This window comes from Urocitellus parryii, chromosome 1 (assembly GCF_045843805.1).
Source record: "Urocitellus parryii isolate mUroPar1 chromosome 1, mUroPar1.hap1, whole genome shotgun sequence".
In the NCBI taxonomy this organism is placed as follows: Eukaryota; Metazoa; Chordata; class Mammalia; order Rodentia; family Sciuridae; genus Urocitellus; species Urocitellus parryii.
In genome coordinates this window covers 51,036,445-51,051,879 of record NC_135531.1, presented here as the reverse complement: position 1 = coordinate 51,051,879, position 15,435 = coordinate 51,036,445, and the positions used below count along the sequence as shown (strand labels likewise).

Below are 15,435 nucleotides of genomic sequence, written 5' to 3'. Positions count from 1 at the left end.
GTAATCCATTTGACACAGCAAGACCATCATAATTAATGAAGCTCCCTACAGCACTGCCAGTGACCCAGAATGTAGGACAGGAGGGGCATTGAAGCAGTGGAAAGAACAGCGGGCTGAGAGCCAGGAGACCTGGGTGTCGCCTGGAGCCTGCTGGGGAGCTGCAGCAGAACAAGGGTGGCTGGCTCTTTTTTTGTGCACCTCTTTGTCTCCAGTCTTAAAGTGGAAGGATGGGAAAGAAAAGACTTTCTCTAAAATAAAGCCATCATCGCTAACCATTAAAATCCCTGCCCTTGGCCACCCTCCTTTCTTTTCTACTGAAAATCAATTTGAAGTCAACTTTTGTTGAGTCAAGTTTTGATTGTGTAGAAAGGGAAAGATATGATTAAATCTTTAAATACTAAAAAAGAAAACAGAACAGTTTCTGAGACAAGGGCTGAGAGGGAGCCTGGAGAAGAGGGGGATCTGGCTGGCAGGTAATTACATGGTCAGGGCTCTGGGTTGGAAAAACAAGGATCAGGAATGTTATCTTTCCCCTTTTTCTCTGTTTCAAACAGACATGTAAATGGAATAAAAAGAGAAAGGAAATAAGAAGCCAGAAAGAAAACAGATGGCTTTCTATAAAGGTTTTCAACCAGTTAGAATCATGTTTTGAAAATAATGTTCTACAGAAAAGAATTGGAAAATTTTTTCCATACTTTCCCCCCACTGTTTCCTGCACATGTTAGACTAGACCTGTATAATAAACAAATCACCTGAATGGAGAAGACTTGGCAGTCCACCTTGGATCAGTCAGAGAGAAGAATCTCATATGATTTGCTCATTAAAACGATGCCATAGGCATTTGTCAAAAAACATTCCCAGAGGGACCACAAGAGACCTGTTCTCCTGTCTTCAGACACTCCCTGGACCCTGCAGGCATCTCTCAAGCCCTTCCCCATCAGCCAGTTCACAGTGGCAACATGCTGTGGGGACATGTTGAACATTTAGAGAACTCAGATCTTCACACGCTGATGGTTCACATTTCTCCTCCAAAATGAAGACACCTGAATTTCTACCAATCCTTCACCCCAAGTTATTTTTTTAAATTAAGATCTTACTGTACCACTTTCTTCTGAATAAGTTCTTACACCTCCTAACTCTTTCCTTTTCATTCTCCATATGGATCCAGGACTCAAGCCCCTGTATTATTTATTCCTTTAACTCATAGTATTTTATTAGTATTCTAATATTTTAAAGATGTATTTAAAATTTTATTTTTGTTTGCAAAAATAATACAAATTTATGTAAACTATTTATATTATACTTTCTCTTAAAATAGACTAAGTGAATAAAATTTGTCTTTCCACTAATGTACAATTCAAAAACTGCTGACTGAATTACCACCGGATATGGAGGGAATGTTTAAGGTGGCATAATTTAAAATGTAGACTTTATGGCATCCATGAAATTTAGACTGGGGGACCCTGGGTAGTCTTCCTTCTAGGCAACTGAATGTGAGGTTCAGCAAGGGGCCTGGTGCTATTGATGGGGGAGATTTGCCAAGTAGACACAAAGGACACTTTAGACATGATTTCTAAGTCCAGAAGCCAATGCTATGAACTGCAGCCTCAAGACCAGCCTCACATGGATATAACACGTGGTCATGGTGAGTGGTAATAGGGACTGTTTGATTCAGTAGCGGTTTGGGGTTCTCCTGAGCAAAGCTGGGTGGGTCAGCTAGTAAATAATATCAACAATACCAGTAATAACAACAGTACTTACAATAAAGCATCTGTCAAACATTTGCTCCTTGTAAGTAAGGTTTGTAATAGGCATTTGACGCACTGTTTCATTTTATCCTCATGAACCCTCTGAAGTAGGTGATACTATTGTCCCCTTTCAGGGATGAGGAAATTAAAATTTCCAGAAGTTAAACACTTAACCAGGGTGAAAAGCTGATACGTGGTAGTGACAGCATTTGTACTGCGGCTAGCTTTAATCCAAGGTTCTTTGTCCTAAACTTTGCTTATTTCTACCAACAATCTTCCATGTTGTGATCAGAGCAATCTATCATCACTACAACGTGTTGTCTTTTTTTTTTCAAAAAGCACTACATCCTTGGCTCAAGACAGCTGGCCTTGGTGGCCAGGCCCTTTGGGGGTACTTGAAGTGACCTGATGTGCTAGTCCCCTGCCTCTCGCCCCATGCAGCTGAGGCCACACTACTCCTAAGCCTTTCAGCCTCTTCGTCTGCTGTTCTCACTTCCACCTCTCTACCTTCTGCTGAGCTGCTTCCTGAGCCAAGAGGCGCCTCAGCTCTGCTGCCAAATCCTCCTCCACCCCTCCTCCTCGCTCTAAGGCAGGCAGCACCGTGTCCTCTCTCCCGCCTAGGCTTTGCTCAGTGGAAACAAGAGGAGTTTCTAACTTGCCTCCAAAAAGCCTTTCCCCACGTTCTCCGTGCCACTCTCTGAAGCTGCTCCAGCTGCATATGCTTTGTGAGAGTGCTTGTCGTCTCCCTCACCGCCCCCCGCCATCCTTAGTACCAAGGCCTGCAAAGTTGGGTACAGCTTTAACAAACATTTATCATTTGTGCCAAGTATTATTCTACTATGTCCCTATCTCTAGATACTGGGGATACAATAGTTAATAAAAACATGGAGAGGCCCTTCTCTCTTTCTGGTGAATATCCCCTCCTTTTCTGTTGGATGTCTACTTCAAGATAGTTCTGGAGATGGACTACCTGCTCATCTTCATCCCAATTTTTCTACTTACAGTCTGTATGACTTTAATTAACCTCTCTATGTCTGAGTTTCCTGTAACCTCGGAAAAATAATAATATTTCCCTCAAAGTTGTTAGAATTAAATAAGCAGCTGAGGTGGCTCAGTGATAGAGCATTTGCTTGGCACATGTGAGACCCCTGGGTTCAATCCCCTGCATTACACTCACAAAAAAATTAAATAATTTAGTACAGTTACTGTATGTATACAGGATGGTGACATGGTAAGTTCCCAATTTGTGTTAAGTATTACTATTACTTTTTAAATAATTAGACATGTAGATATTAGGGATCTTCTTTGGAAGTATTCCTAAATCTCTCCCCTAGGCTGCTAACCTCTTGGAGATAAGGGCCACATTCTCAGACCTTTTGAGTGACCCCATCTGGTATAGTGCTCGCCACCTCATGCAATCAGTCGGGGAGAAATCTGCTTCTAGGTCAGAGTATATCTCTACCCAGTTCAAAGCAATTTTGTGATTACATTTCCTCCAAGGAAGACAAATGTATGCTTAATGCTTTCTATTGTTTCTGGAAAACACCCACTTTAATTTCTCAAGAAATACGTTCCAAGTTATGTATCTTGTTTAAAACATCCTTTGCCACACAGAGAAATGACAAGACTCACCTTGATTTTTCAATGGTAAAGGCATAGTTTCCCTGAGTTTGCTTAAAAGGTTTTTCATTTCTCGCATGTCTCTGTAAAATTGATAAAAAAGAAAGAGTAATCAGCTGTAAATTTCTAAAATGAAGTCTCAGTCTGTTCTATGAGACAACTGAAAGGCAAGAATCTGGGCCTAGTTGTACTAGCTCTTTTTTTTTTCAGTAGGCAAATATTGGATCTATTTTGCTTTTATAAGAAAAAAATCCGAGATGGGGTCAGCCCCTGTGGGATAGAGAACTACTCTGAGGAACATTTTCACAGGATACTGTCCTACAGGAAACTTCATCCTTGCCTCCAAATGCACCTGGCTGAGATCATAGAGGAGCCTTTGGTAATGAGGACAATGCTTCAGATTTACAGTGAGAGGCCAAGGACATGCAAAATGCAACAATTGGGGAGCAGGGTGGAGGTAGGGAGATGTGATATCTGGGGTTCTGGTCAGAGGCAGTGGTAATTGTGTAGGTTCCTCACTGTTCTCTGCTGAGGTTCAAGTCTCTCCTTGCTGTGATTGGAATTCAGCATAATGAAGTATTAAGCATTTGTGAGAATCAATGCTTACTAAATTGAATGATGGGAGAATATGACAAATTCTACAACCTCTGGAGAAGAGCTCTTAATAAAGAGAGACAGAGAAACCACCTGGGGACAGGTTGGTCTTCCTGTAGCCACTAGCCTCTTTTTAAAAACTTCCTGGCTCCCCAGTATAGTCTATTGCAATACCACTGCATACTTCCAACATCCTCCCTCATCTCAGCGGAATGTCATCATAACACCTCAGAACTGTAGAGCAACCAATGACTTCAGGGGCTTCTAGCCTAGTGCAGTGGGAAAAGTGGACTTTTCAAATGTTTGGGACAGTGGTACCCCCATACATCAAGGTGTTTGTGCAAAGGGAGACAGTGCTCTTAAAATCTTGGGACCTAGTTTTAGATTTCATCTAAAACAGCAATAATTTGATGCAAAAACCAGATACATCTTTTAATCAACTTTAGAATAGGCTAGCATTAATAGGGACCATAGATTTAAGTTTGGGAGCAGACACAATTCTAAAGTGGAAGAAATTCTATCCACTAATTTATTTTTCTTGTGCATCTAGGAGAGCCACCATTTAACTTCAGGTATGAAAACTCTCAGTCCCTTTCACAAAACACTACTATTCTGCTAAGCACAGTTTGAGGGCCACTGCCTTGGGGGGTGGGTGGCGTGAGCACTAGAGACCCCAAGGGACCTCTTCCTCAAAAGAATTGACTAAGATGTGAATAGGAGCTCAAATCTCAGGAATTGCTGATTAGAAAAGGAAGGGAAAGCAGCACACAGGTCTGTAGAAATGTTTCAATGTCACACTGTGACATTGAGCACTGCAAGCAGACAGCAGATGAGATTTAAAAAAAACAGGTCCCTCTCTTCATAAATTCAAGGGGTATTTTCTGCTTCCATATAAGACTGACTGCTGCACAGGAGTATCACCAGAGAGACCCTGATTCCCTTGGCTTCTGGTGGGGCCCAGGCCTCAATGTTTTTAAAAAGCCTTCCTGGAGAGTTATATGCAGACTAGTTTGGGCCCAAGTCAGAGAATCCAGGAGAGCTGAGGAAGCCACATCCAGACCAGGAATCCTGTGCCTACTTCCCTCACTCTTTTCCTTTAACCAGAATCTGGACTTCCAGGCTGACCAGAAATACAGCCAGCACTGTGGGCTTATTACCCTGTTCTTACTACCATCCACAGCTTGCTTTCTTAAAACTTATAATGTGTGGCTATAGCTGCTGTGCAAGGTGCTTTGAAAAGGAAAATGGTTTTACTGATGGTTTCTGCCCTGACCATGGCATTCTGGAAATATATATATATATATTCCCCCTGGGAACAGAACAAAGAATCTTCTATTTTGTTACTTAAGATAAATCACTACCTCATGATTTGTCTACAGTTTTATCAAACTGAGCCAAACAGTTTTATTGTTTGAATTGTTGGATTTCCAAGCTTATTACAAAATCCAAGTTTTATTAATAGCACATAATCACTACATAGTTCAATTTTCTATAAACACAGAAATTCAGTAATTAGCTCTAGAATTATATTACAATCTAAAAGTAGAATTACAATGGCTATAAATGTCATTGGAAGTTACATTTCTAAATGTAAAAAAATAAAATGTTTATTATGTTGTCAATGAGTCAACCCTACACACACAGAACACTTAGTGGAATTGCCCAATACTCATTCAGCTGCTCTGTGCCAACTCTGGGGACATTAGTAGCAAAGGGTACAGATATTAGTGTGAAAACCAATAAACAAGAGTCTCATCTTTCTGCCTCACAGAACAGCACTTTTAGCCTTTAGATAGGACATGACACTTATTGTTATGATATTATTATTGCTTCTTTTTCTCTAATGAAATAGAATCATTGTAGAATTTCTTCCCAAGAAAAAAATCACCCTCTTAGAAGTAAGCTCCTACTTATGACAATGCATTAACTCATTTTGGCCACTAAGGGGCCATCAGCTACGTTCTGGGAAAGTAAGAGGAGCTCCATGAAATGCCCTTTGTGAACAGGACAGAATGCTCAGCTAAATAGGCCACTCCATGTACCTGAAATTTAAAAATCCACTAGAAGCGTCTTTGTGTGACTTTGGATTTTTTTTTCTCTTAAACAAATAGAAATTTGGGAACCAGTCTGGTGGATGAATTATGACAGTATATAGATCTACTTTTCTCCCTTCTACAGAGATAGAGCATACTTGAGAGGGATAAGCAGAGTCTTAGGAGCTGGCACCTACTGTCCTGCTACTGTTTGCCTGTAGGATTTGGACTACTTACCCTCTATCATCTCAGTTTTTTCATCTGCCCATGAGAATAGTCTCCAAGGTCCCTGCCAGCACTATACTTCTCTGGCAGACCAAAGAAAGCTGTTTCTTCTGAACCTGAAATAGAAAACTCTCAACTCTCTGTGGCCCCTAAGAACATTAGCTGGGGGAGGATTGGAAGTCTATTCAGGGTAACTTCCCACTTACCTTTCAGTGTTCTCAATGTCTGTGGAAACCTGCCAGGAATGTTGCTGACTATCTATGGGGGATGAGGAGGAGTCCTCTAGAGCAGGTATTTCAGCACTTTCCTCAATTTTGCAATCCAAACTCTTCATTCCCCCACCAGGTTCCTTTCCTAAGGCAGAGAAGTTGTTGGCAAAGAGAAAGGGTAAGAAATCATAAGTGCAAGTTCTATATCCAGGATGGCATTGCAAAAGTTGGCTATGCTTTGAGCCAAATGCTACATTAAATCTAATAGCTTTCTGAGTAACAGAATAATTGTGTGTGTGTGTGTGTGTGTGTGTGTGTGTGTGTGTGTGTGTGTGAGGGCGGGGAAAGAGATGTTTTTTCAAAGTCTGGGAAAGATTCTTAAGGTCAGTGTAACCTAAAGATGAAGATAAAATTAAGGTCCCTGCTGCATGCAGTGGCACTTGCCTGTGATCCTAGCTACTTAGGTTGCTGAGGGAAGAGGATCACAAATGCAAGGCCAGCCTGGGCAATACAGTGAGACTGTCTCAATATAAAAGAAAATGGATTAGGAGATGTATCTCAGTGGGACAGCACTTGCCTACCATGTGCCAGTCCCTGGGTTTTATCCCTAGAATAGCAAAAAAATTAAAAAAACAAAAAACAAGGTTCTGGACTATTAGTGCCTTGTAGCCTATTTTGAGTTAGATCAAGTTAGCTTGGGTGGGAGGAATTTGCCTGTGAAACCATGCTGGGTTTTGGTCTCAGATGCAGCAGGAGGTGAAAGGGCCAGGAACAGGTGACACCCAGCAGGAAGAATGGGAGCTCCTGCTGTTCTCTCTGATTTTAGACACTGATTCTTTCTGTCTGCAACAGAGATCTTGGATCTGCCTTTCAATTCCTTGGCTCTCCGACCTCCTTTAGTGCATTCTTCTATGAGGAAACAGTCCAGCCATATCATCCAGCTTTACTGCTGAGGCAGTAAAATGCCATTAACTGAAGTGTCCCATGGAGGACCTTGTATTGGGAGCTGTCCACAGCAACATACTGATGATCCACTAAGACTTGTATTTAGCATGACTGATCTTAAGTAGATAAAGTAGGAACTTTCTGGAAACAAATAGCCAAATTGATTCAGTCATAAATTTATATGAAATTAAATGGTAGTCTGTGTTACAGGCATGCTCTGTTAATGTCTTTTATTCTGCCTTGAGTATTCACAGTTAGGATAACTGGGTACCATGGAAATGGCCAATAATGCCACAGAACTGGGGTTTAAACTTGGCTTTGTCATTCATTTATTCACTTATTTATTAATTCACAATATTTCTCAAGTGTCGGCTCAGTATCAAGCACTGAAATTAATGCTAGAAATAATAAGAGGTGGGTTGGGGTTGTGGCTCAGCGTTAGAGTGCTTACCTAGCATGTGCGAGGCCCTAGGTTTGATCCTCAGCACCATATATAAATAAATAAAAAATAAAGGTATTGTGTCCGTCTACAACTAAACATATTTTTTTAAAAAGAAATATAAGAGGTAAAAGAAAGAAATAGAGTTCAGGGAGCTTAAAAAATTAAAAAATCATACAAATCACTGTAAAGCTGTTGTACAATATTATGTAGTCTGGATTAAAAGGTACCTATTTTGTGTCTTTTACTCTTTTGCTTTGTTCTATTTTTATTATGTAGGCACAGCTCTAGCTTAGTTAAATATTGTTTCAGTCCATATCACTGAATATTCTCAAGACTGAAGCTACATTCATTATTTGTTAGCTCAGTCTCCCTAATCCTGCTGTGATTTTTTTTCCTTTAAAAAACTCTAACTTGTGAAGAGGATGGCTGTTCATGGTAAAAATCTAACAGCAAGTTTTTTCTTTAGATTCCTGATCCAAAAGAACTAGCAAAAATTTCTAATCCATATGGTAACAAACACAAGGAGAAAAAGACAAACCAATAAGTGGTAACTGCACCTTTCATCAGACCACAGCAGAAATAGACCTCTGAACATTCATCCAAAGGACAGACACAAGTTTATTGATGAGAAATTTTGATCCTTTAGTGTGTACTTTATGCACACTGATCCCGAGGGATGGAACTTGCCTGAGGAATTGTTTTCTCAATTTTATGGTATGCTGTTAGCTGGAAATTAATTAAACACATAATTTAGCACATTACCATTTCACAGTTGGAGGGCAATGACCTCTTAAAAGCATTTACATTTTGTCTCCTGTTAGAGTGTGGCCAATGCAGTCAGTCCATTTGCCACCCACCTCTGGGCAGAGTTAGCCATAGGATGTGAGCCTGAGCAGGAGTGGTTGAGATCTGGAAGAGAGCCAAAAGTGGGGCTCCCCCAGTACAGCTCTCTGCTTTTCAAATCTCTGAAGAGTAGGGCAACCTGCAAGCACTTGTAGAACATTTCCTTGCCTAAGTATTTCAGAGCAGATCTTTGGAATGCAAAATTTCTTAGTCTTTACATGACTGAAATTACACTTCCCATTCCTCTTCTTCTTTGTGCTCAAATTTTGATGGGCTGGATGTAGAAATCTATGTTCAAACTAAGTTTCTCTAAGAAGTTGGATGACATTGTTCTCTGTCTTCTATTTATACCTAGGGATGCTCTGTATGTAGCCTATTTATGGCTCCCTGAAAAATTTTCAGGATGTAATCTTCAAACTTTTGAGTTCTATAAAGGTTCCTAAATATTTCTGGGTATGAGTCCTCTTTGTATTAGTTTCTCTTGGCATTTGAAATTTATTTTTTCTAATCTTTTACTTTAAAAAGCATTATAGATTTTATATATAAAAGTAGTTTGTAATGAATCATTTGAGAGTAAGCTGCAGGCATTAATGACACTTTATCCTAAAATACTTTAGTATATATCTCATGAAAAATAAGAGTGCTTTATTACATAACCTCAAAACCACTATTAGACAAAACAATTTCAATTTTTTAGAGAGAGAGAGAGAGAGAGAGAGAGAGAGAGAGAATTTTTAAAAATATTTTTTAGTTGTTGGCGGACACAACGTCTTTGTATGTGGTGCTGAGGATCGAACCTGGGCCGCACTCATGCCAGGTGAGCGCGCTACCACTTGAGCCACATCCCCAGCCCCCAAATTTTGATTAAATATGATTCAATACAACACTATTATTTAATATGCTAATATTTAAGTTTCCCAAATATTCCAATAATTCCTTTTAATTGAGGGTCCCAATTAAGGACTCTACAAAGTATTTTGTTAGCATGTTTCTTTATTTTCCTTTTCTCCAGAATAACAAACTTGCCTGTTGTTGAACCTAGGGCCTTGTGCATGTGAGGCAAGCACTCTACCAACTGAGCTATATCTCCAGTCCCCCCCACCCCTGCACCTTTTAAAATTTCATGTCATAGATGCTTTTGAATGAAGAGTCCAGGCCAGTTGTTTGATATAATATCTTTCCATTTGGATTTTTCTGATTGTTTCAACATGTCTAGATTCATAGTAAACATTTTTGGCAAGAATATCATAGAAGTGATATTGAATCCTTCTTGGTGCATCACATCAAAAACACATGACTCAGTTGGCCCACTATTAATGATGCTAATTTTGCTAAGTTGGTTTCTGCCAACTTTCACTATTATAATAACTCCTGTTCCCCTTTGTGATTAGTAAATAATCTTAAAGGTGATTCACTGAGACAGTATGATCTTTTTAATTTAAATATTTCTGTCTTACTTTAGATTTGGGGAAAAGGTCTTCTCTTTTTCTTGACCCTATACTTATCTGAATTCTATTCTTTCAGAATTCTTATTTCATATTTGAGTAGCCTCTGAATCTTTCACATTTCTTAATTCTCCCCAATAGTCTATATTTGTCTTTTGGGCCAAATTCTGGGAGAATACTTTGACTTGATATTTCATTTCACTATTTTAGGCTTTCAGTATTTCCATTATGATAATGTTAAAGAACTATGACAGGTCTGAGATTTTACCCTACTTTCAAGTTAGCCTGCTACAATTTTATAGATAGTGGAAGACAACATGAGATTCCTAGGTCAGAGACAAAGATAGTTGATTACTCACAGAATAGCAGTAGCTAGCCAGGTGTGGTAATGCATGCCTGTATTCCAATAGCTTGGGAGGCTGATGCAGGATGATCACAAGTTCAAAGGCAGCCTTTGCAACTTAGAGAGGACCTAGGCAACTTAGTGAGACCCTGTCTCAAAATAAACCTAAAAAATTGCTGGGGATGTGGGCCGATGGTTAAGTGCCCCTGGGCTCAATCCTGTACCAAAAAAGAAAGAATAGCAGTAGCCAGCATATAAGTATTTGCTGGGTTTCTGAGTCTTAGTTCTCAGAGAGAGATTTAAGAAGGCCAAATGATACCTACACACACAGTGGGCTATGACAACAGTGGAGCAGTGAGCTTAGGGTTCCGGAGTCTTTAATCAGCATGCCTGCCCTTTGATCCAGAAGGAAACGTTTTAATTATACTGCATAGAGAGCTTATGCTTTACTCTGGAGGGATACACTCTATTTTCCAAGACATTTGCTAAATAAGCATCCTTGAAAAGATAGTATAAAACAAAGGGCAATTAGTACCTTACTTTGTAAAACTCATAAAATGCAATAGACAAATGGAGAATTGTCACCCAACACTAATTAACTTATCTATGGAGTTTTTAATTGATAAAACTTTGTGTTTCCTACAAATCTGACTGGTTCTATCTGTTGCAGACAATTGTTGTTTTACGTATATGACAGACTCATAAATCTCTTTGCATATATTGATTACACATATTTTAAATTTTCATCACCTTAAATTTGTTCTTCTAGAATTGTTTGCTGCATCTGGTAGCACTGTTTCATAGTGCTGGTTTTTCTTAAAAAATCTGGTCATTCCTGGCTGTCTATTCAGATATGTCTTTGAATATCTCTGTTTGCCTATCATTCTTATAATAGTGTCCTTCTGATAATTGTGGAGAAGGAGCAGTGTGTATGGCTGGATGCAAAGGTTTTCCATCTTTGGTGGTAGGCTTCCTGGGCAGCCTGCTTGTTCTTTATGCCCCATGTCTGCTCTGAGTTTCCTGGTTAGAATTTCCACTTCAGTGAGATACACTGAGCAATTATGTCTGCAAAAAAACACCATCTTCTGGAGCTCAGGTTCTTTTCCTTTCATTGCTGTACTTATGGAGGCCCAGAATGATTTCACACTCTATTCGGCTTTGCTTCCCAGGACTGACATTGACACCAGACATCCTCCTGGGACAGACACAGTCTGCTGCTCAGTGTGGGGTAGCCCAGCTTTTCCGGAATGCAATTTTGAAACTAATTTCCCTGACAATAGTTCCAGAAATCTTTCCTATGATTTGTATTTACTGACTGAGTTTAAAATGTCTCTGGAATTGATTTCTTGCAAAAAAAAATTCTCCCGCTTCAATTTCTTCTTAAGTTTCTTATTTGCTATGGATTCCTCTGTTCTTTTATTTCTATCAACTCAATTCCAGTTGCCTCCTAGCTTTGAGAAATTTCTCAAAATTTCTGATTTGCTTAAGTTGTCCTTTGTTTTTCAGGGTTGTGAGAGTTTTGTGATTGCTAACCTGTGTTTTCTTTTTTTTCTACAATTAGAAAGGGTCACGTGAAAGTGTTATGGCCAATGAACCCTTCCTTAGCAGGAGTGATGTAGGCCTCTCTTCTAGACTGGTGCCTAAAAATTCTCCTTTAGAATCCTCCATGTTTTCTTTTTTTCCTCTCTGAACATTGGATGTACAGAGAATGAATAGAGCAATACTCTTTGCCCCACCCCAGCTCTGTCATTGGACATGAGTGAATAATGAACTTTCATTGTTCTAATCTATTGAGATTTGGTATTGTTACATATAGCAGTTATCTCATCCTGACAAATACAAGAGCTAATATGGATTTATTCTTTTCATTATATACTTTTCTGTTATTTAAATGGATTCTAAATATGTGTATGAAATATGTGTACGTGTAGGAAGAGAAATATGTGTATCAGTTCAGTCCAGCATCTCTGGATAATCTTTTCCTCTAATTACATTCCCTCTCTTTTGACAAGAGATGCAGAAATGAAAGCAATTCATCCACTTATTCAATAATCATTAATTGAAACTTTATTCTGCTCCAGGCACTGTACTGGATGTTGAGGATGTAATAGTGAACACACTCAAGGCAATAAAAGTCAAGAGAGAACGGCAGGCACGGAGCCAGACAATAACACCTCAAGTAATGTGCACATGATCAGTGTCATGGAGATGCTTGGGGGACACATGGAGTGGGTGTAATGGAGATGCTTGAGGGACATATTGAGTGGCCCAGCCTTGAAGTGTCAAGAAAAGCTTCCTTCAAGAAATCACATCTAATTTGTGACCCAAATATAGTGCAGGGATGGGCTAGGAAAAAAGGACGGGTGTAGGGTCAAGCAGGAAGGGTCATATGTCCCAAGCAGGGGGACATACTGGAAAGGACTGTAAGTTGAGATTCCTCAACATAGTTCAAGTTGACTTGAGTGTGGCAGGGCAGGATATGCAGGAGGCAGGGGAAGCTGAGGGAGGGTATTGCTGGTGAGATGTGAGGTTGGAGATGTTAACAGAGTCAGTTTATGGAAGTTATTCTAAGCCACATTAAGGAGCCAGTGGAAGACCCTTCCACCAACCAGTTAAAGAACTCCATACCCAGTTTCCCTCCTTTGCCTGGCTGAACTCAGAAGGGGCATTTGTCCTCTTGTAGCAGGAGGGTTCCCTGTGCTTCTTTTAAGAAAAGATCAACATGCTTCAAAATGGAAACCTCAAGTCCAAGTTTTGCTTTGCCCAAGAGAATGAATGTGCATTTAAAATAGTTCTTATTATAAAATAAAAAGCTCTGTCCCTTAAAAAGTCATTTCAGGCCTCAGTGAACAAATGTTTGCTTGGGGAGGGAATGGAGGTAAGAAGGGGGAAGGGAGCCCTCAAAGCACCTTGAAATCATACTAAGTTGGCTGTGTCACTGTTTAGAATTAGGACATCCGAACTTGGCCACTTTCCTTAGGGTCCTGCAAAGATTTTTGCTTTCAGATCCTTGGGGATTTCCATGTATTTTTAGCCTGTTTATAGAGAATATAAGAGGCATGTTTGAAGAAAAGTTAAAGGAAACCACCCATGAAGCACATACCAGATTAAAGGGCTGGTTATTCTTATATTCGTGAGAAATGGTCATTCAGGAATAACAAAAACACATCTGATTGTGGGGCCATATCTAGGGTGCCACTGAGCACCCTTGACCTCAGAAATCCAAGGCACTGGCACCAGTGGGCTCCTTTATCACCCCTACTTTCCTCCTTATTTCTCCAATCCTCTTTCTCCTGTATTTTCTCTATTCTTTCTTTTCCCTTTCCATTCTTTCTTGCTCTCCTGCTTGTCCCCAGCTTACAGAAGGCACTGCCATGGACAGTTATCTCTTTGGAGGTCATTAGTTTGACCTCTAGTGTCCAGAAAAGTCAATTTTATCCAGTTGAGTACAGTTATCCAGAAATCAAAATAAAACAAACCAATCTTCTCTGAGCAATTCTATATCACTGCCCTATCATTTCCTTGATATTAAGGGCAAATTTCATATGTCCTTTGTGCATTATCTACACACAGATAAGGCTTTTAAAATAGTTTTTACACTGACTGAATTGAGAAAAACAAAATGAACGTGGCTTAATCAAATGCATAGGTGTTTATCCAAATAGTGATTCTCTTGGTCAGTGCTTTTTAACTCCATGCATTATGGAAAGCACTGGGGAAATGCTGCATGTTTGTTAACAATCCATCTTTCTGCTCTCATGTACTAGAAAACATATGACTTACACAGAAAAAAATTATATCAATTCAGTTAGTTGTTTATTTATATTAAACCATAGTTTGAAAGACTCTTCGATGGTAAGAAGATATTCTTAGTGCTACAAAACATATCACAGATGTTGGACCTGTGGCTCATGCCTGTAATCCAAGGTACTGGGGAGGCCAAGGCAGGGAGATCACAAGTTTGAGGCCAGCAAGAACCTGTTACAAAATAAAACAAAAAGCAGGGCTGGGGATATAGCTCAGTAGTAGAGCAGTTGCCTAGAAAGCATGAGGCCCTGGATTTAATCCCCAGTACCACAATGAATAAATGAATGAATAAATAAATAAAACCCAACAAAAACAAAACCAAAAAATATCCCAAATGGCCAGAAATAATAAGAGCAGTTACACAGGATTCCCTTAGAATGCAGAAGAAGACAAAGGAAAATACATTCAAAGGAGATCCCTATGAGGCTTTTCTCTAATTCCATACTTTAAAGACAAGCAGAACAATGTGTGAGATGTGTTTACTATATAATTAATTAATTCCAACTTTTCCACAATGGGTGACATGGCTGAATCATGTTTCCATTGGCTTCCATGAATACTTCATTTTATTTATATATTTTTACTGAATACAATGACTTCTTAGAATTAATCTTCTTTTTAAAAATGATACAATATGTTTTTTTGACACAGTATCTTTATTTATTTATTTTTTATGTGATGCTGAGGACTGAACTCAGTGTCTCACTCGTGCTAAGCAAGCGCTCTACCGAGCTACAACCCCAGCCCAGAACTAAACGTCCTTATCTAATGTAAAATATTTTATAAATCATTCAGTATTCTATGAATTAATATAAATCACTCAGTAATCTATGAATTAACATTCCCTCCAATCCTTAAAAGCAAGTCTCCAAGCTTAGCATTATGGTAAGAAACTAACACATGATGGGTTTTAATCATTAAACATGGTTTTGAAATTTTCTCATTATCATTAAATAAGCCAAATATGTGAATAAAATTTGGCCAACTGTGCTACTGTTCTCTATTTCTCCATTTGCTATGTTCTGCTGTCCTTCCCCGACGTAGTTTAATGGAAAAGGACTAATGTGGTAGACCAATCAGACTTTGCAGTAGGACCAATTTGCCATGTGACCTCAGGCAACTTACCTCATTGAGCTTCAGGTACTCTATCTGTACAATGAAGGAAATATTCTTGAGGGTAA

General features: G+C 39.3%; 1 protein-coding gene across 2 annotated transcripts in view; it reads right to left on the bottom strand.

Moving 5' to 3' along the window:
* The window catches only part of Rgs7bp (regulator of G protein signaling 7 binding protein), a 94,103-nt gene that overhangs the window by 6,876 nt on the left and 71,792 nt on the right, over positions 1-15,435 (bottom strand). Inside the window, exons 4-5 of one of the 2 annotated variants that reach the window (XM_026390854.2) lie at positions 6,427-6,574; positions 3,381-3,451 (exon numbers count right to left, since the gene is read on the bottom strand). In XM_026390854.2, coding sequence (XP_026246639.2) covers positions 3,381-3,451; positions 6,427-6,574 — 219 coding nt within the window. Of the gene's footprint in view, positions 1-3,376; positions 3,452-6,426; positions 6,575-15,435 lie in introns of those variants that run through there. The other variant, XM_026390855.2, reaches the window with a different exon arrangement.